Genomic DNA, 22,527 nt, shown 5'->3' on the forward strand with positions numbered 1-22,527 from the left:
GATAAAATTTCTGTAATATTATAGGTGCACACACTTTTTTTTGAGGGGGTGATGCTCAGGATTTACTCCTGGCTCTGAGCTACTGTCTTAGGGACCATATGGGACACCGGGGGGGTCAAACCACAATCTATTCTATGTCAGCTGCATGCAATGCAAATGCCCTACCACTGCACCTCTGCTTCAGCTCAAGACACACTTTTTAATGAAAAATTATTGATTATAAACTGCCCTTTATACACAATATTTTTAAATAGAATTCACACCAATGAGTAGTACTTAGAGCTAGCAGCTTAATACCCAGGAGTGCTTAGGTACCCTGTGTTGCTTGTTTCAAACTCAGGGTCTTCTTTCTGTAGGCTAGGCATGCAATCTACACTTAAGCTAGTTTCCCAACTTCTTTTTTTTTTTTGTTTTTGTTTTTGGGCCACACCTGGCGGTGCTCAGGGGTTACTCCTGGCTGTCTGCTCAGAAATAGCTCCTGGCAGGCACGGGGGACCATATGGGACACCAGGATTCGAACCAACCACCTTTGGTCCTGGATCGGCTGCTTGCAAGGCAAACGCCACTGTGCTATCTCTCCGGGCCCTAGTTTCCCAACTTCTAAATTGCCATTTATAAAGATAAATGAACAAAGCATTAAAAGATATTAAGATACTGCACATGACAACTCTGCAATCTGCATGTTGCTACTCCCAGGGCATATCTGTGTGCACTGGGTGCAAATAATGACACTTCATGGTGGCTTAGAAATGGGTGAGAGTCAGGTTGCAAGCTCACCCTAACATCCCCAGTGGCCACGGGGTCTGAGAGGTCTTCTCCATCTCTACCGCACTGATCAAGTAGCTCACATCAATTGGTGTTTAATGAGCACCTGTAGTATTGCTCCGAGATGGGCTCCGAGATGGGCTAAAGAGAGACACAAAAACAGATACAGCAGGTGAGTCTCTTGGGCTAAGAGTGACTAACACTAATGCAGTTTCCTCCATGAGACAAATGCCTAATCTATACCTTGACTCCTGTGATGTGAGTGTTGCTTAGTTGCTTTTTTTTTCAAACTAAGAAATGGTGGCTTCTTTCAGTAAAATCAACTCTGCTACAAGTTACAGATGGCAAAGCATCAGAGTACAACTCCCAAATGCGTATGCTTCACACTGGATTGCTCTGGTTAATACTCTGGAATAAAAGAATTCCTTTCCTAAAATGTAGGAATCATCAAGAAAAATCACCTTCGGGACCCGGAGAGATAGCACAGCGGCGTTTGCTTGGCAAGCAGCCAATCCAGGACCAAAGGTGGTTGGTTCGAATCCTGGTGTCCCATATGGTCCCCTGTGCCTGCCAGGAGCTATTTCTGAGCAGACAGCCAGGAGTAACCCCTGAGCACCGCAGGGTGTGGCCCCCCCCCCAAAAAAAATCACCTTCATTCAGCTGCCATCAACTGTTGTTCTCAGAGTTGGTAGTTGAGCATCCCCCGCCTTATTTTCTACTGATAGTCCATCTATACCCTCAACTAGGACAAGTATACTTCCCACTCCCTCCTCTCTAGAACTGCTTGAGAGTTTCAGATTTTCTTCTTTATTTTCTGAGAAACTCAGATTTCCCCAACCTGCCACAAAATCAGAAATACAAAGCCTCAATGAGAACAAAGCGACAAAGGAGACTTCCAAGAAAACTTACGAGTTCTTAGGATTGCAATTGCTGGCCTAAAGTACCAGAAGCTCACACGATAATTATCCTTTAAAAAAAAAAAACACCTTAGATTAATGTTAGTTGTTAAAACCCTTTAATATGGTACCACAATGTATGCATCTCCAAAGTACTGATATAGCTATCTATCACAGTCCACTGGATCTCCCCCTCTTGTTTACTCTTTTCCTTTTTTCTTTTTGGTTTTTTGGGCCACACCCATTTGATGCGCAGGGGTTACTCCTGGCTAAGCGCTCAGAAATTGCCCCTGGCTTGGGGGGACCATATGGGACGCCGGGCAGTCCTTCCTTCCTTGGCTAGCGCTTGCAAGGCAGACACCATACCTCTAGTGCCACCTCACCTGCCCCTTACTCTCTTTTCTTACTTAAACTGAACATGAGTTTTGTTTAACTCTAAAGTTGTTTTTCCGGCCTCCTTTGCACTTCCACACTAAATGTCCTGTTATTTAGGGCCAGAGAGATAGTATGGAGGTAGGGCATTTTCCTTGCATGCAGAAGGATGGTGGTTAGAATCCTGGCATCCCATATGGTCCCCAAACCTTCCAGGAGCAATTTCTGAGCATAGAGCCAGAAGTAAGCCCTGAGCACTGCTGAGTGTGACCCAAAAACAAACAAACAAACAAAAAAAGGCTCGTTATTTAGGAGTATGAGAGGCATCACTTTCCCAAATTTTAAATTGTACTACAAAGCTATAGTCATTAAAACAGCTTGGTACTGGAATAAAGATAGACCCTCAGATCAGTGGAATAGACTTGAGTATTCAGAGAATGTGCCCAATATATACAATCAATTACTCTTTGATAAAGGGGCAAGAAATGCAAAATGGAGCAAGGAAAGCCTCTTTAACAAGTGGTGTTGGAGCAACTGATCAGCCACTTGCAAAAACGGAACTCAGACCTCCATCTAACACCATGTACAAAGGTCAAATCCAAATGGATTGAAGACCTGCATATCAGACCCAAAACCATAAGGTATACTGAACAGCACATAGGTAAAACACTCCATGAGGTTGAGACTAAAGGCATCTTCAAGGCAGAAATAGCACTCTCCAGACAAGTGGAAACAGAGACAAACAGATGGGACTATATTAAGCTGAGAAGCTTTTTTTTTTTTTTTTTTTTTTTTGGGGGGCCACACCCGGTAACGCTCAGGGGTTACTCCTGGCTATGAGCTCAGAAGTTGCTCCTGGCTTGGGGGACCATATGGGACGCCGGGGATCGAACCGCGGTCCGTTCAAGGCTAGCGCAGGTAAGGCAGGCACCTTACCTCTTGCGCCACCGCCCGGCCCCTAAGCTGAGAAGCTTTTGCACCTCAAAGGAAATAGTGCCTAGGAAATAAAGGCCACCTACAGATTGGGAGAAACTATTGACCCAATACCCAGCAGACAAGGGGCTAATATCTAAGATATACAAGTTTCTGATGAAACTTAACAAGAAAAAACATATAACCCCATCAAAAAATGGGGAGAAGAAAGGAACAGGTAATTTTCAAAGAAATACAAATGGCCAAAAGGCACATAAAAAATGCTCCACATCACTATCAGGAAGATGCAAATCAAAACAACAATTAGGTTGTTTTCACACCACAGAGAATGGCGCACATCACAAAGATCAAGAACAATTAGTGCTGGCGGGATGTGGGGAAAAAGAAACTCTCATTCACTGCTGGTGGAAATGCTGCTTAGTCCAGCCCTTATGAAAAACAATGTGAAGATTTCTCAAAAAACTAGAAATTGAGCTCCCATATGATCCAGCTATCCCACTCCTAGGGATATATCCAAGGAACACACACAAATACAAAAATCCCTTCCTCACACCTATATTCATCGCAGCACTATCTACAATAGACAAACTCTGGAAACAACAAAGATGCCCTTCAATAAATGAATGGCTAAAGAAACTGTGGTACATATACACAATGGAATATTATGCAGCTGTCAGGAGAGATGAAGTCATAAAATTTTTCTATACATGGATGGACATGGAAATAATTATGCTGTGTGAAATAAGTCAGAGGAAAAGAGAGACACAGAATAGTCTCACTTAGCTATGGGTTTTAAGAAAAATAAAATACATTATTATAATAATGCCCAGAGATGAGGGCCAGAAAGACTGGTTCACAATATGAAGCTCACCTCAAGGAGGAGTGAATGCAGTCAGAACACTAACAACTACCATGACAATGTTAATGAGTGAGAGAAGTGGAATGCCCATGTGAAATACAAGCAAGGGGTGTGGTTAGAGGGATATGGGGTGAATTGGTGGTGGGAATGTTGCACTGGTGAAGGGGGGTGTTCTTTTTGTGACCAAAACCCAACTACAGTCATGTTTGTAATTACAGTGTTTAAATAAAGATGAAAAAAAAATCCCAGTGCCATGAATCAATTAGGATACATTTCTTCCCTTTCAAATTTACCTTTCCCTAATTGACTAACACCTAATTCTGCATGGTGCTCTGATATAAAAGCTTTATAAAGATTTATAAGTCCCAGATCCCATATAGATAATAGAAGCCATCAGTCAAAGCTGACTGAACCATTGAATAAAACCTTCTTGGAAAAGCCCTTAGAAGAGGCAACTGACACATACGCTTATGCCTACACTCCTGAAACTGGCACAAAAAGATTTAAGAACTGGACTCAAAATTAAAACCAGCATGCTCCTCTGGGTATAGGCTATTGAGAAAGCACAGGCTGACCTAGCTAAAATGTAAAGAATGTTCCATTTCCCTTATCTTGTTCTTCCCACCAAAGCCTATATGAAACAAAGTGAACAGAGGCAGATTCCTGAATCAGGAATCTTTATTTAGATTTACAGAACAGAAACACTGCTACTCACTGGTCTGTGACCCAGATAAAAATCAAAGTACACACCAGAGAACCAGACCACAATGAAATTTGTAAACCTTCCTGGCGCCTACCAGTGTGCAATATGTCTTAGTTAGAAAAAGAATATTTTTCATGGGAAAGAATTCAGATGAGACAGTGTCTAGGATATGAGTCTGCCATCTTCCGAGCTGGCTAGTTGCTTAATAAAAATCTTGTTTTCTAACCATTATGAGCAGACAAGGATCTCACCCCTAGGTAGAAAGAGCAGAAATCTAAGTACCTGATAGGCACCTTGGCACCTCAACACTGTGATGCCCACCACCTGTTCTTTTTTTTATCTGTAAAACAAAATTGGGTCCTCTGATGATCTAACTCTCATTTGGATTTTCAGAGACTTGCAACTCAACTCAATTTCCACATTGATACAGATTGATTTTTCAGGTCAGGAATTTTTTTTTTTAATTTGTTTGTTGTTTGAGCTACACCCAACAGTGTTCAGTGCTTACTCCTGGCTCTGTGCTCAGGGGACCATTAGGGTTGTTGGGAATCCAACCTGGTTTGGCCATGTAAACAAGCACTTTACTGATTGTACCTAGCTAAAATATAAAGAATGACCTCAACCCAGATTGAGTGGAGCTCTGGTAGCAGTAGGAAATACATTTTTTTCCAATTCTGTCTCAGTACTACATATAGACAGATTGCTACTGGCAGACGTCAAGAGCTTTGGTTTTCAAAGTGTGGCTGCTAGATTGATGCTGGTAGCAATAGCAGCAGCTGGAAACACATTAAAGATGCAAATGTTCAGCTCTCTATCCCAGATGCATTGAATCAGCGATCTGTTTTAATAACCTTAAGATCATTCTGAGATTCTAAAGCCTTAAAATCACTGATGCAGAAAAATAGAGCTCTGATCAAACTTAAACTATGCCTTGGATGTTCTCACTTCTGTAAGCAAATAAATCCCCTTTCCTTTATGTTAAAACTAGCTTCCTCTAGGCTTTCTGTTTCTTGCTCCTGAAAGTATTCCCACAGTTGTGGTCTCACCAACCCTATCCAGGGTGGGAACAAATTACTGTCCGGAAGGATTTTGTTCTAGCTGCATTTTAAGAGACAGATGTGAGCAGTAATGACATCAGTAACACCTGTTCCCAAGTCAGAAATGAATCTTGATTAGATGAGTTAAAGACTTAGCCAAGCAAGATTTCCAGCTGATTTGTCTAAATAGGCAAAAATCTTTGGTTTTGCTTGGAGAAAAATCTTCCTCCCTAACTATATGGGCACTGTTCCTTGGGTTTCTAGCCAGAACTCTAGAACTCCCCGGTCTTGCTGCTATCTTCCCTCTAGCAGAATTGCTTCTCTTCAGACACCCAGGATCCCCCTCTCCCTTCAGATTCACATTGGCCTGGCTTCACTTTAACCCATCAGAACAGCTCCCTACTCCAGTGCTTACATGACTGATCAGAGTCTTCCCTGAGAGCTTTGGTCCTCCCTGCTCTTATAGAGGGTGGGCTGTGCTTCTGGTGACTAGAACATGCTGGGATGGGAAAAAAAACCTGGCCTGAAAACTGCCTCCTGAGTCACAGAAGGACCTCTGATTTCCCATGAAATGTAGCAACACGATGGGTTCCTGGAAGCCCACAGTCCAGTCAGCCCCTGCCTCTAAGCCCATGCTTCATGCCTTTGCTTGCTGCACTCTGACTTTACAGTTATCATGACACACCTCAAACTGGCTTTAACCAGCAAGGAAATTACTGAACTGAGTAACAGGGTGGGTTTCAGGCATAGCTGGAACAAGGTGGGCAAAGTCTCTAAATATTCCAATATCCTTTCCTGTGTTTGACATGTCTTACACAGGCTCTCCCTGTGACATTACAGAAGGAATACCCTTGAATGTGTCAAAATGCATGACTTCAGATAAAGAATTTGGTTCAATTTTACTAGCTTGCTACTTGGCTAGTTTAAGTCAAATGCCTCGTCCTGAAACACTGAAAGCAGAGAAACAAAGTATTATAATTAATCTCATCCAGCCACATAACTGCTGTAAAAACAGGCAGAAAAGAGTTGAAAGTCATTCTCCTAAATCAGAGACTGAGCAGGATTACTGCAAAATTGGGGGAAAGAGATGGTTCCACAGAAGCACAGATAATACTTTACTACAATAGAGTCTTTGATGGTCTGCCTTGATTTACATCTGAATAATTTTTTCATTGTTTCTGAGCAATACTTGGCAGTGTTCGAAGATTACTCCTGTCTCTGTACTAGGGGTCATTCCTGGTGGTCCTTGAGAGACCATATACAGTGCTGAGAATCAAACCAGGCTGACTACATGAAAAGCAAGTGCCTTCCTCCTATACTCTGTCCTTTCTAAATAATTTTTGCAAATGCCTTTAATGTGAATGAATACATATACCTATATATGCATATGTACATTCTTATACATAAATATATAACATGTATTTATCATACATTACATATATTTAATACATATATGTTACATATATATATATACTGTATATCACTGAGATACTTTTAGCTGCAAGTAACAGAAAGCCTAAACCAAATAGATGTTTGAGGAACAAGAGCACTTATTTTATATTGTGGAAATGCTGGAAATGGGTCCCGACATTTCCCTTCACCACACTCTTTGGAGGGGTAGCGGCCAAGAAAAGGAAATAGCAGAGCAGGATCACAAGATAGGTTTCACAATAAAAAGCCCTCTTCTTGGGCCAGAGAGATAGCATGGAGGTAGGACGTTTGTCTTGCATGGAGAAGGATGGTGGTTCGAACCCCGGCATCCCAGGTGGTCCCCCTAGCCTGCCAGCAGAGATTTCTGAATGTAAAGCCAGGAGTAACCCCTGATCTCTGCCAGGTGTGACCCAAAAAACAAAACAAACAAACAAACAAACAAAAAACCAAAAAACCAAAAAAGCCTTCTAGGCTTTTAGCTAGGGCAGGTAGGTGGTAATTGGTGTGCTGATTTCTAATTTAGCTTCTCCGTGGGCAGGAGGCACTTCTGAGGTGCTGGCTGCATCTTGGCCCTTTCGTGAAGAGCTCTTCTAGTAGAAGAGAGAATGCAGATGGCCCAGTTTCTGCAGAAAAAGGAAGGTTTTGCTTCCATGGGAACATGGCCTTGATGGATAAATATGCTTTGCCCCTACTTCATCCCATGCTAAAAGATCAGCTTATGTAGTGGTGATTATATCAATGTCAACTGCCTAACCTCAATTACTGCACCAAACTGCCATTATTTATTGTTCAAGACTTGATTTGGAACTTGTGTTTGCACAGCCCTTGGCCTGTACGCACTGCCTTAGTTCCATGTATTTTTTTCCTCAGGGCTTGCATCCAGGTTGCTCTTTAGTGGAGTCTTCCCCATAGACCCCAGCCTTCTTGGGCCATTTCTATTTTAGATTCCTGGGACATCTGCTTCTGGACAGGAGCTGACTGTGGCATTTGCAATAGTTTCAGGCAGGACTTTATTTATTGCCTTTTCAGGAATTCCTCAGTAGGCTGGATACTGTCAGACCATGTAAGGGTCTGGAGCTGGCTGAGAAATGTGCTCCAAGTAACACCATGCTTCTGCTCATAAAACATGCTCAGGCATTAGGAAAAAGCATGTGAGTGCTTATTTCTTTGGAAAGGCCCCATGGAACAAGAAAATCTTTCAAATGCACACTGCCAGGTACCAAGGGCCTTAAGAAAAGGAGCTAGATGGGCAGGAGGCTAGAGGAGTTCAGAGCTGAGAATGCAACAGGTACCTCCAAGAGCAGAGCTGGCATATGGCTATCCCAGCCAAGTGGCACTATGGCAGCATGCCTGATATAGCAGATTATGACTATGACCCACTTTCACTCCACCCTGCAGTTCACTCTTATGTTTTTCCCCATCTCTCCCAGTTTGCTCCCAGTCATGCTGTTTCTACCAACATTGTTGAGACAGAAGTCTGGCTGTCTCCCCAACCGAAACTCACAGAAGGGACAATTCTACATGTAGGAGCCTGAGGGAATTGAAAGAGGCCAAAAGGAAGAGATGAGTGACAAAGGAGGTTTTGAGAAAGTATTAATAGTGTATACAGGCTTTTCATAAGAACTTTATTTTTCAAAAGGGTGGGGGAAGAATCCAAAGTATTAAAATAATCTTCTATTTTTATTTTGAGGAAAATGATAAAATAATTCATATAAAAATTTCAAGCGTTATTGTAGTAGCTATTTCATCCTGAAACTCACAAACAACTGCAACTCTGGGTTCCACTGAGTGATAGATAAGGCCAAGGCCCTGGCCCCACACAACGACAAGATTATTTATCCCACTAATATATACTAAAGGTCAATCTTTCTAGTAGAAATGTGTGTGACTGTTTCTGATGAGAATGCCAAAAGGAAGAGACACTTTTCTTAATCCCAACTCATTCTTTTTCAAAGACTCTGATCACAAGGAATAAGTGGCTCCAGTACCAACCAAATGCCAAGGGAAACTTGATTTTAAGTGCTATTTTCCCCCTGTGTTCTGTGTGAGCAACTGGATACTTCTGTTTCAACCACAGAAGAAACTGGATTGTGTCAAACAAAATCCCTACATTTAGAAATTATTTCCTAACTGAAAAAGAAAAAGAGAAAAGGAGTTCTAGAGTATGTATGAGTCAAGCCTGACACCGTCCTAGTGATCCCTGAAGCAGCATCTCGGGCACTTTCCAACAGGTGGACCCTTCCCAGAAGCAGAAGAGACCCAGTTGGCCCCAGACTTTCGAGTTGCCCCATGAAGACAAATGTCTGTCTCAGAACATGTGAGGGTTTTCCTGGGTTTGTTTGAACACTCTCAGTTGAAGTGCCTCTGAGGAACGGGGAGGTTCTCGTGAAGATACTTCAAAGTTCCATGCTCTGAGAAATCTGAGACAACATGATTCTGCCCTCGCAGCAGCCACTTGGTAGTGAGGAGCCCTTCCAGTCCTACTGGTCCCCGGGCATGAATTCGAGATGTGCTGATTCCCACTTCGGCTCCTGCAGAAAGGAATGAAGGAGAATGTGGTCAGCTCCAGTGCCTGCATCTGCCTGCCAAGCTGGCCCACGTCTTCACTTTCTTCACCTGTACCTTCTCTTCCTGCCCACACCTCATGCATATTCCCAGGCCTGTCTGACTTCCATTATCTCCCTTATACATCAGGTTGTACATATAAGCTCCCTTCTTTTTTGGGAAGTGGGCTACACAGGGCTACTCTCAGCTCAGTGATCACTCACTGTGAAGGGACTGTGTAGTAACAGGGATCGAAACTAGGCAGACAACAAGTCCTTTAATATATTTGGGCCTTCGTTTTTGCACTTCCTTTCCAAGGCAAATGCCCTACCACTGGGCCACCACTCTGGCCCCATAGGCCTGCTTTCTTTTTTTTTTTTTTTTTTTTTTTTTTAAGGCCTGCTTTCTTAACCTGGTGTGGAGGTCTTCTGCCAACTCGTAGAGGTTGCTCCATCCTCTTGCATGGAGCCACCTTATACAACCCCATCTCCAGTCACATCAGCAAGCATGTGCTACAGAGGCGTCTCCTCCTCATTCCTTAAACCATACACACAGATAACGCTCACAAGACCTGTTCTTCCAGCTGCCTTACCCAGTCCGAATCGGTATCCATCAGAAAACCGTGTGCTGGCATTCCAGAACACACAGGCACTGTCCACATGCTGGAGGAAGAACTCGGCTGTTTTCTCTGTGGCACAAAAAGAGGCCAAGTTAGAAAGACAAGAAAATGCACATCTCTAGCCCCTTGCTGGTGACTGAGGGGGCAGACCCAGGCTCCTGAAGAGCTCCCCCTTGTGCTGAATACACAGACCTGCGAGGAAAACACAGCTTTTCTGGTCTCTGCTGTAAAAGAACAGCTCCCTGCTGCATGTGAATATGGTTCTCCTGCAGCAGAAAGACTCACAGTCTCTCCTGGGCCTGCTCCTGAGAAGCAGGGCCTGGAGCCAGAACATTAAGGCTCAGTTCCACTGGCACACTCCAGGTGGGTGAGCTTGAATAGGTTCCTGAACCCGGCTGATCTAGAGTGACATGGAGACACACAATTGCCTAGCTAGGGCCAAGAAGAAAATGAACAGTTCTCATGCGAGCCTAAAATCTACGGAACGCCCAGAAAACAGCTGCTACTGCTTTTGGTGGAGGTGGTATGCTGTCTCAATCAACTGACATGGTACAAGAGGCCAAACATACTGGCCTCCTTACCCACTGGACTCCAGTGCCTGAGACTTAAATATGTTTCTCAATACCCATCTATGGAGAGCCTGGTGCTTACTGAAACAAACTAGTGGCTTCTTTCTGCACTTTAGCTTTCAGGCCCTGGTTTCCTCAGGTGTAAAACGAATTTAATCCAAGAAATTGATGCCTACATGGCCAATGCCTCCAACCTGGAGTGAGTCATATTTAAATCAGAGCTGGTCATCTCTTTTTTGCCTCCTCCCACAAGCCCAATGTGACAATACAACCATGTAACTGAAAATGCCCAGCAACAACCAATGCAACCAACAGTTTGTATCATCATGTGTCTGTCCAAAGTGGACTTGTTTCCCTTGGGCCAGTAAGGGTTGAGGGTTGCAGGGCTGCCTCAGAGGTCAAAGTGGAAAAAGCAGACACTTGTGTTTGAGGCAGCTGGGCACTGACCATTCTCTGTAACGATGACGTCTGTGTGGGAGCTGCCATATTTGTGGATGTGGTCGATGGCCTCCTGGACACTGTCCACCACTTCAATGCACATTTCCAGGTCACCGTACTCAGTTCGGAGGGACTTCACTTCAGAGGGGCTAAATGTTAGATAGGAGGCAAACTTGGGGCCTGCATGAATTTTCACCTGAAACAGAAGCAGTCCAGGCAATGAGATAAACACAAGAGATCAACAAATTCCTACTCTTCACCTGAGATTAAACAGCAGGAGAGCCTGACAGATGATGAACACATGGTCATGCAAGCTAGACAACTTGCACTGGCTCTGCTTCCATCTTAGAGGCTGTCTCCTGCATACAAAGGTGATATGCTTTTGAAAAGGTTGGGTGACCACTTGCAATAGGCCCTCAGTAAAACAGTAGCAGGAGGTCTGCAAATGTTAAGAACATGTAGGTCATTTATAGGCTATCAACACATGTTGAAATGTTGGCATTTCACTCGCTGAACAATGGCTATTAAAAATCCCATCAAGCCCTATTGTAGGAAGGCAGTGGACTCTCATGGAACTAGACAACTGTATCTACTTCTCTGCTTTCACCCCTGCTTGAAAGTGTCCAGTGTGCCTTAGAGGTGAATAACTAGGTCAGTGGCCACCTCAAAAATTTCCTTTCTGATTACTAACAGTCATCTCTGCCCCACGGTAGGTTCAGTTCACCACCAACCTCTGGGACTCATCTTACTTCTAGCTAGAGCAAAGAAGGACTCTGTACTGACCCAGTAAGGCCAGATCTCCTCAGGCACCACTCAAGCTTGTCTTGGTTGATAGAGTTTGTCCTGCATCCCTGCTGTAGTTTGAGTTGGGACCCCACTTTTCCCAGGACAGGCATCCAGCCCTTTTTTTATTTGCCACTTCTATTTATTTTTCTTATAACTGGCATAGGCATCCAGCTTTGTTTGCAGGGTCCAGAACCTCATCTTTTTAAGTCACTTCTCTGATTTACTCTGGCAGTACTAAACATGCTACATGTAGGTCACATTGTGACTCACTGTACTCTGAGGAGCTTCAAGGCAAACCTCAGGGTCACGGAGCAGCTTGTGTGTTTATCTACATCAGGACCAGAGGATATCCTCCTTGTTAAGGAGAATTTCCTTCAGTTCAGTCCAGTCCATGTGGTGCTTGGCTTAGAGGTGACCAATTACAAAGGCCACTAAATATAAAGGCCCCACACAGGAGTAACTATGTGATTTTCATCATTAACTCAGGAGTGGTGGTGTAACATTTTCCTCTTCAAAACAATCCTTTTAGGTTCTCAACAGGACCCTGCCACAACTATGAGCTGCAGATGTCATTCTCTACAGCAAAAGGATGGTGAGAGACACATGAAGGGTAGAGCAGCAAGGCCAACACCACTTCTGCTACTGCTCTGTGAGTTGATGTCATTTTCAAAGGGCATCACTGAAATCAGTTATTTTAGTTTAAAATGTATCCTAAAATAAAAAATACATCCTGAAGGAAATGTGTGCATTTCTGTACACACAGACCTGTTTTCTTGCAATTAGAAATTTAAGATGAAGCATACATTTATGCCTAGATCTTATTGGCTGTGGCTATTGATAATCTACAGACATGGTAAAATCTACAGTCAGGGGCAGGGAAGTAGTACAAATTAGTACCCCAGTCTTAAATCAAGCACCACATGTCCACATATCACTGAATGTAGCCCTGGTCCTCTGAGTACCATAGGTTTAGCTTGAAGCCCTCTGAATACTAAAGAACCTGGTGGTCTCTAGCAGCACTGGGCTGGGGGAGTCCTGGGGGTCCCTGGCACTCAGAGCCAAAGTAGCACTGCAAACTAAGAGCCTACTTCTAAGCCAGTCTGCTGACAGTGACACTAAGTGATCATGAATGTCTTCAGTACTATTTAGGAGGCCCTCAAATTGTTGGTTTCATATATTATTGTATTAACACCTAAAAATAGAAATGCAAGATATCTAAGGAAGAGGGTAGATGCATATAAATTTTGGTTTGAGAAGATCATGTCCCATCTTTTCAAATTCAATCCACAAACACAGTCAACAGTGTTCAGAAATATAAATTCTCTGGCACTCAGCTACAAGGCTGTCAGCAATGGTCCTTCCATGCATGCCTGTCATGTAGTCTGTCTAAGCTGTGAGCCCTCATGGTGTGCATGTGTGTGGAATTCTTTCCTCCACTAGACTTCCAATAGACAGGGCAAATCTTACCCATCTGTGTGTGCTGAGCAAAAAACTTAGTATAAAGCAGATAACCAAAAATCTGGCTTCAAAAGTAGCCTTACCATATTTTTCGGCGTATAAGATGACTGGGCGTATAAGACAAATCTTACCCATCTGTGTGTGCTGAGCAAAAAACTTAGTATAAAGCAGATAACCAAAAATCTGGCTTCAAAAGTAGCCTTACCATATTTTTCGGCATATAAGATGACTGGGCGTATAAGACAACCCCCTAATTTTGCAGTTAAAACATAGGTTTAGGCCTATATTCGCTGTATCAGACAGAACATTCCTGTGCTGCAATTGTATGTACCACAGTGAGCCAATCACAACAAGCAAAGGTTCAAAGGTTATACTGTAATAGACTTCCTCTCTGACTCTGGCCAATCTGAGCAGGCTTTTGACAGTATAAATCCGGGTCCAGAACATTGTCTAATTTGCATGCATAAAAAGCCTGCTTGGATTGGCAGAGTTAGAGAGGCAGTCCGAGCAGCCTTGCAGTGATTGGTGCAGGATCGAGTTGGAAAATTCATTTTGTGGCAATATTCAGACAATTTTCGTTTAGCGGCATATTGAAACATTTTTCGGGATATACTCAGCGTATAAGACGACTCCCGATTTTCAGTTGACTTTTTTTTTGTTTCAAAAGTCGTCTTATACGCCGGAAAATACAGTATTTGGCATGGCAGCTGCTCCTCATCTAATCCCACCGATTTCTCAGGCTTAAAACAGAATGAAGGAAGTGAGGCACACATCCAGGAGATCTACATACCTGTTCCACTCTCAGCATATCAATGATCTGATCGAATAATGGTGTTCTCAGCAGATCTCGGTGAATCAACAGAGTCTCTAAAGCATTACAGGCAGCGGGATATTCACACTTAGAGTCTCTGACTGGAAGGACAAGGACAAAAAACTGTCTTGATTAACACGATCTGGAGCTTCAGAGGTGGGGCCTGCACTGATTTCATCAACAAAGGAGAGGGAACCATGTCCAGCTCACCCAGTCTGGTGACTTTATCAACGCTGGCCTCAGAATCCACATACATGTGGCAGATCCCCTCACTGTGTCCCATCACTGGAATGCCCTTCGCAGCTTTTTGGATGTCCCTGACTAGCTGGGAAGAACCTCGTGGGATGATGAGGTCTATCATTTTGTCTAGGCGGCAGAGATCTTCCACTTCTTCTCTGGTATTCACCTGAAGGAGAAGAATAAAGTTTGTGGCTGACATCTTCTGATGTCAGTGTCTCTTTGACAGAGACGTGAACTACATCTTCTGAGAACAACAGAAACCATGAAAACTCATTCACAAGCAAGATTAAGCTCCTGAAAAGACATGAAAAGTCATCTAACAAATGCTGATCACTACACATTAGACCTGAAATAGAGCCCAGTGGAATGGTATTGTGTTTGACAGACATGAGACATGAGACCCTGGGTTCAGTCCCTGGCAATGCAACCAACCACTGCATTTTAGGTGCCATCTTCTACATTACAAAGCATGCAGGACAGCAAGCATTCCTGCCTTCAAAGTCTAGCTAAAATGACAAGAGTAGTAGGGGCTGGAGCAATGGGGCAGTGGTAGGGTGTTTGTTTGCCTTGCACGCGGATGACCAAGGACGGACCTTGGTTCGATTCCCAGTGTCCCATATGGTCCCCAAACCCGGAGCCATTTCTGATCTCATAGCCAGGAGTAACCCCTGACCATCACCGGGTGTAGCCCAAAATAAAAGAAAATAAAAATAAAAAAAAGAAGGACATAACCAGCCAAAATGTACAAGACAAATAATTTTTTTAAATGCTGAAAGAGGTACCAAATACTGCTTATATACATTAGAGGAGATAAAAGTCAAGCAGGCTGGTGATCCCAGAAGGAGGCGTCTGCTCTGTGGTTCTCTGTCAGTCTGAAGGACATTTGTAGGAAACTCAGTGGCCAAGACTTATGCTGCCATCTTGTTCCCTGAGATGTTGGATGGATGAACTAAAGAGTTGATGTTTGAACAATTATGGTATGGGCTTTTAGTTTTCCTTCCTGATTGTTAATTAACTCCCAACTGGTCATTATTTACCATAGAAATAAAAATATTCAAAACAACAATGTCCATAGCATTTTATTCTACACAGAACCCAAACTGGGTTTGGGTAAAACCACCCATATGCCTGTCAAAAATTAGTTTCATGCCTGGCCATGCACTACTGGAGGACAATAGAAAAATATTCACCCAGCCCTGCTGAGCTCGAGCACAGGACTATCAGCCTCACACCAGTGGGACAAGTACTGCAAGGCCTGAGCATTTTTGGGAATTCCCCAATTCCAATAAAATAAAACATATGTTAGATGCCAAAATGAAGATGAAGCTCAAGGACTCGCTAATAAAAAATTCAATGAAGAGTGAATCCATTTATAAGGAGTCCATGTATAAGAATGAGTCCATTTTGAGTCCATTTATAAGGATCTGAGGAGTGAGCAGACAAGAAAGAGCTAAGAACAAGTAGTACAAAGCAGAACAAACGGCACAGCATTTAGGCATGCAGCCAATCAATCCCCAGAACCTCATAATCTCTCAGAGGAGAGCCAGGAGAAGTCCTGAGCATGACTGGGTACAGCCTCAAAATCAAAAAAAGAATCAGTAGTTACCTTCGATAAGGGAGAGAGCTCAAAGGGGAGGAGAGTATGGCTGGCATGCACCAGGCAACAAACTGATCCTGGCATGGCATGGCCCTCAGCACTGCCTGGTCGAGTCTGAGCACCAAATCACTAGGCTGGAACCACTGGTAAGTTCACTAGAACTGGCCCCTAGCAAAAAAAGTAATCACTGGGACAAAGAGATAGTGTAGTACTTGCTATGCACATAGCTGACCAAGGTTCAATTCCCAGCATCTTAGATTGTTGCCCCAGTACTGCCAGAGTGATCCTTGATCTTAACCTGGAATAAGCCCAGAGTACCACCAGGTGTGGTACAAAAACAAACAAACAAACAAAAATCACCATATTTTTCGTACCATAAACGCACAACCCCAAAGTGCATCTTATAGAACAAATGCTGCATGGAGCTGAAGCCTGAATGCTGGGGATGAGAGCATCTAAAAACTATGCTCTTCTTATAGAGCGAAAAATATGGTACACTGTGTGTGTGTGTGTGTGTGTGTGTGTGTGTGTGTGCGCGCACGTGTGCGTGCGTGTATGTGTAAGAGAGAGTAAGTTCTAGCTACTACTTTCTAATTCAAAAACTATTTGATAGTTGAGAAAGAGATGATTGTTGAAATTGTAATCCTAATGACAGTCTCAACAGAAGGAGCCCTCACACACACTGTGTGATAAGTTTATTTAGATGAGTTTTCATGAACTTTATCTCTTGTTATGGCTTGTTCCAAATCACTGTCAAATAAGCACAATCCCAGCTCTAGGTCTATCTTGCTGTTGCCTTGTGGTCCAAGGAATAAAGGGTTAGCAGGTGTTCTTTCAGACCCTCCCTCCTCCCTCTCTACCTTATGAGACCTAATCTATTCTCCAAACACCCACAGAACAATCCTGGCCTTCTGAACCCTACCCTGCTCATTCCCAGTGCCTACCAGCTGTACAGCCTCCTTGACTCCATGGATCGAGAGTGCCTCCTGGACCAGGAAGTGAAGAATCCGGTTACTGTGCGCAGCTTCCTTCCCTCCTTTGAGTAACAAGCCATTACCACTTGCAATAGCCAAGGCTGCCACCTGTAGACCAACGAGGGCAGTGCACAAAAGGGACAAAGAACAGCATTATAAGCAGGCAGGCAACCTGGTCTTTCTTACCTTGGCTGTTGTACTACGTGCTGCAATGAACACAGTTGTGCATGTATCTTTCCTTATGAGTGTTTCCATGTCTGGAGGAGTAGGGCTCATCTATGGTATAGAGGTGACATATCTATGTATACCTGAACTACTAGAGACAATGCTACTTACTGAAAGTATGGGCACAAACTATAATAATTAACGTAAAAATGTGTCAAGGAGGGCCGGAGAGATAGCATGGAGGTAGGGTGTCTGCCTTGCATGCAGAAGAAGGTGGTTCAAATCCCGGCATCCCATATGGTCCCCTGTGCCTGCCAGGAGCAATTTCTGAGCATAGAGCCAGGAGTGAACCCTGAGCACTGCCAGGTGTGACCCAAAAACCAAAACCAAAAAAAAAGAATTCTGAGACTTATGAGGCTAGTGCAAATAAATAACTGAATTCACTCTACCCAGATTTTTGGAAGGTAATTTGGGGCTACCCTTTATCACCCACCACCTCATATTTCGAGGAAAATCCTTTCTCACCAGGTATCTCAACATTACCCTGGGCCACAGAAAATTCCTCAAGGAGGGCTGTCTTTTCTTTTTCATTACGAACTGCTCAGAGGTTCTATTTTCTGAGAGATGTCACTAAAGGAAGCCCTTTGGGTACCTGATAACAAAGGAGCCTCCTTTCCTCATGTTCAAGAGCAATGAATATATGAGCGCTTTCAGGCTCTATGGTTGGGGAAGAGAGTACCTCAGTGAGCCCACACATGAGGAACATGTCCCCTCGTCACGGATTGGAGAGGCTTCTAGACCCAGGTCCTAGAGCTCCATCCTCAAGACTACTAACCTCTCTCTGCTTAGGTCTCTTCAATTCTGAAATGCCTCAAAAATATCTATTTTAGAATCTTTGATATATACTTCCCTAAGACACTAAAGAATAAAGTCTCAAGAAATTATCCTTTGGAAAAATGGCTTTCTAAGAAAAAAACCAAAACAAAAGAATGACAAAACGAAACCTCTTTGGGAACTGACCTCCAGTCCTGAAAAGCTCATTCATTCTCCCTCTAGATCTCTAATTCAGGGGATGTTAGTCACTTACCTGGGGCAGACAGTCAGGGCGAGATTCAAAGATCACCAGCAGGACTCCAATTGGGACAGTCACTTGTTCTAGTTCCAAGTCCTTGGCAATTCGGGTTCGGCGCAAAACACGCCCCACGCTGTCTTGTGAGGAGGCTGCAATCTGCCTCAGGCCAATGGCCAGACTATTGAGTTTGGATGTAGAGAGACTCAGGCGTTTGAGTAGAGGTGGTGCCAGTCTCCCTGGAAAGGTGTGAAGAACATACAATAAAGTGGAAAGTCTGTCTTGGAAAGCAGCACCACTGTTTTACTGAACATTGCACTCACACCATCTGGAACTTGGGGAGTATGACATGTCAGGGCACTTTGGCACTAAATGTTGTCATCTAAATATGCGGACTCCCATACTCTCAGTGGCAGTTATTTCCATTGTAGAAACTTATCACTTACAAGAACAAACTTGAATGCAAAAGCATATTTGTTACAGCATTCTTACATTATTGGAGAACTGAATTCTACCTATATATTTAGAGTGGGCTACAATTCAGTTATATGTTACTGGTTATAGGTTTACATATATGTATTAAATGATAATAGAAAGCTCTCTAGGACATAAAGTGTACCATAAAATAACACTATAAACATCCTATTCATTAAAACTTTATACATGTAAACAAATTTATATCTAGAAGGTATCAAACATAGTGATGATCTCTAGAATTCTGCATTAATTTTTTATAACAGGTACTTTTTTAAACTAGAATAGATGCTTTATTTAGTAATAAATCATATTAGGTTCATATTATCATATATATCATGAATTATTACATTATGATGTTACATTATGATAGTTAATGTTAGGAAGATATAATGAAAAGTCTCCCTATCTTTTTTCTAGTCACACCGCACAAAGATAAAATAATAGATGTGTTTTAGAGGAAAGGAACCAAACTTATATTAAGACAAATTAGTTAACCAATTACAGCAACAAAATTTCTTAACTTTTCTCTACATGCTAAAAATTAAGTTGTTCTTTTGCTTATGTGGTATCAGGGATCAAACTCCAGAGTCTCTCCATGTAGTTTAGCCTATTTTCTATGAGCCAAATTCATGGTTCAGAGAATCAAATTTTCATTATTGCATGTGTTAAATGTTACATTCTAGTGTTTCCTGTGCATCCTTTCCCTGTTACAAAAACTATAATTACTCCCTAAATATGTCATTGAGTTGATACGATTTAATGTCTCACAATTATGTTATTACACACTGATATTTCTAATTTTCAGGGTCATAATCTGGCTCTAAGAATTTCTATATGCAGAGAATTTTGCACCTTTTGAAACATTTTCTTAGAACATATTTCCTGAGAAGGGCTTACTTAGTCAAAGGGAATTAAAAATTCAGGTATAACCAGTATTTAAGTCTTAGGACACTGTTTGTCCTTCTAAATTTCAGATGTCAAAGTATTGTCAACAATTAGTCCTGCTGTTTGACTATGAGTTCCAACTCATTGACTTTAAATTAAATAACTGGCTAAGGTATCATCAAAGCTTCTAGTTCTAATTTTATGACTTGAATTTTCAGTACTGTTTTGGGGTAAAAAGACAGAGAAGAAAGTGAGAGAGGTGAGGACTAGCCCCCAATATTAATGACTGTCCACACTGGGAGGCCAGTTCATCACTGACTCAACCTGTTTATCTCGAGCACTTCCAGGGCATCTCTGGGTAGTATGTATAGCTAGTTCTGAGCAGACCACACACTGGCTAAGTAACCAGGAGATAAGCTGCTTTTCATTGCAGGCAGTATTCTTTCTATAGCTATTTTATATGCCCAGTTAACCAGAGTCTTGGCTTATCACTGTTCTCATGGCTTTAGGCATAAGAAACTCTGTGTCTCAGTTCTTAGCTCTGTAAAAGGGAGATAACCAGGAGCAAGCACCTCACAGGCATTGTGTTGCAAAGACTAAATGAGATCCTGGCCCTAAAGCCCAGAGCACAGTGTCTGGCAACAGAGAAAGACCTCAGTCATCTTAGCTTTTATGAGCTGACTGTCCAAAGCTGTAGGCAGGGTTCTCAATTTTTCTTTCCTGTCTTAAAATTATCGTAGCAGATATGACTCACAATTAGTGCAGTATGGAAAAGGACACTTCTGGAATGTTTAGGAAAGGGCAGGGTTGAAAAAGCACGTAGGTTGAAAAAGCCCAATGAATACTGACTCCTACCCTCAAGGATAGGGTAATAAAGCCTAGGACATAAGCCTTCTACAATACTATTAAGACAGGACTAAAAACTGTAAGAGAAACAATGAACAGCTGATACACAACCCTCTGTAATAGTGATCCTAAAGTGCCTTTACCCTCTGCCTCCTCCAAGTCTTTTTTGTTGGCTAACAGGATCTCATCACGCTGGTCCGTCAACAGATCAGCTAGATGATGGATGATTTCTGCTCTCTAGGAAGAAAGGTGAATCATTAAACAAGTAAAATGATCATCCAAGAAGACTTCATGACAGGTCCCACTCCACAGTCTAAGGTTACCCCTATAATATCCTTATTTCAATCGGTCCATTTCCAACCACTGCACCCCTCACTTCCCTCCTCCCCTCTTTCCTGGCAATCTCTATTTCTTGTGGGGAGGGCACAACTGGTGGCGTTCAAGGGTTATTCCTGGCTCTGTGCTCAGAAATTACTACTGGCAGGCTCAGGAGACTGTATAAAATGCCAAAGATCAAACCCAGGTCAGCCACATGCAAGGCAAATGCCCTACCCACTATGCTATTGCTCCGGACCCAAAATCTGTTTCTTACATCCCCATTTTTTACATTTATTCCTCCTGACCACTCTTGATTATTATAATTCTTAAACCTTGGTTGAACAGTGGGAAAGAGAAGTGGTGAGTGTCCCAATTTGTCACAAGATAGAGGCACATTCTGAATTTGCATGATGCACATAGCCCCACATATTCCTATCACCAGCCACATTTATTTCCTAGAAATGTTTCTGCTTTTACTTTTGGACATTTAATAATTCAGTCAAGAGGGGGAAACCCAGTCCTAGATGCTTTAAAATACCCCAGTCATTATTCACCAAGATTAGGAAATTAGAAAATCATTGTGGGGCCAGAGAGATAGCATGGAGGTAAGGCGTTTGCCTTTCATGCAGAAGGACGATAGTTGGAATCCTGGCATCCCATATGGTCCCCCGAGCCTGCCAGAAGCGGTTTCTGAGCATAGAGCCAGGAGTAACCCCTGAGCACTGCCAGGTGTGACCCAAAAACCAAAAAAAAAAAAAAAAAAAAAAAAAGAAAGAAAAAGAAAATCATTGTGAAACTTCTAAAGGCATGAAATGAGAAAAGTTCTCTCCCATTTGTTCTCCTGTCTCTACTTCTAATTATTCAAAATTTTCTTCTTTGGAGGTAGAGGAGGTGGTTTGAATCAACCCAGTGGTGCTCAGGGATCACTGAGCTCTTATTTCTTCTCTTCTCCCCATCCTCTCCCCTCCTTCTTCTGTCCCTTCTCCTCCCATCTACTATCCTGCTGTCCTTTACTATTTCTTCTCTTTCCTTCTTTGAGCTACCAGGGATTGAGTTGGAGTTGGCTGCATGCAAGGTAAGTGCATTAGCTGCTGGACTATCACTTTTATTTTGGTATTTGGGCCATGCCAGGATTTGTTTTTTTTTTTTTTTGTTTTTTGGGTGTTTGGTTTACACCCGGCAGTGCTCAGGGGATTCTCTTGGCTCTTTGCTCCTGGCAGGCTCGGGAACCATATGGGATGCCGGGATTCAAACCACAGTCCTTCTGCATGCAAGGCAAACACCCTTACCTCCATGCTATCTCTCCGGCCCCTAGGGATCACTCTTATTGGGGCTCCAGGGACCCTTCAGGGTACTAAATCAAACCCTGGTCCACAGTATACAAGGCCTTCCTCCATGTACTATCTCTCTGACCATCTTTTCCTTTTTATTATTATTATTATTATTATTATTATTTTTGGTTTTTGGGTCACACCTGGCGATGCGCAGGGGTTACTCCTGGCTGTCTGCTCAGAAATAGCTCCTGGCAGGCACAGGGGACCATATGGGACACTGGGATTCGAACCAACCACCTTTGGTCCTGGATTGGCTGCTTGCAAATGCTGCTGTGCTATCTCTCCGGGCCCCATCTTTTCCTTTTTAGACCAAAGAACTACCCATAAGCCTCACAACCCTTGGAAACCTAGCTCCAGCTTCCATCAGGTCTCCTGGCATTAACAGCCTGGGTGACTAAATG

General features: G+C 42.9%; 1 protein-coding gene across 3 annotated transcripts in view; it reads right to left on the reverse strand.

Annotated features, from left to right (window-relative positions):
* Positions 1–8,600: 8,600 nt before the first annotated feature.
* Positions 8,601–22,527, reverse strand: part of ALDH18A1 (aldehyde dehydrogenase 18 family member A1) — a 46,273-nt gene continuing 32,346 nt past the window's right edge. For all 3 annotated transcript variants that reach the window (XM_049790837.1, XM_049790838.1, XM_049790836.1), the window contains exons 11-18: positions 20,618–20,711; positions 18,285–18,505; positions 17,003–17,140; positions 14,432–14,627; positions 14,201–14,322; positions 11,176–11,362; positions 10,133–10,228; positions 8,601–9,527 (exon numbers count right to left, since the gene is read on the reverse strand). In XM_049790837.1, coding sequence (XP_049646794.1) covers positions 9,346–9,527; positions 10,133–10,228; positions 11,176–11,362; positions 14,201–14,322; positions 14,432–14,627; positions 17,003–17,140; positions 18,285–18,505; positions 20,618–20,711 — 1,236 coding nt within the window. In that variant the 3' untranslated portion in view covers positions 8,601–9,345. The remainder of the gene's footprint in view (positions 9,528–10,132; positions 10,229–11,175; positions 11,363–14,200; positions 14,323–14,431; positions 14,628–17,002; positions 17,141–18,284; positions 18,506–20,617; positions 20,712–22,527) is intronic.

The sequence above is a fragment of the Suncus etruscus genome, chromosome 17 (assembly GCF_024139225.1).
Source record: "Suncus etruscus isolate mSunEtr1 chromosome 17, mSunEtr1.pri.cur, whole genome shotgun sequence".
NCBI lineage: Eukaryota > Metazoa > Chordata > Mammalia > Eulipotyphla > Soricidae > Suncus > Suncus etruscus.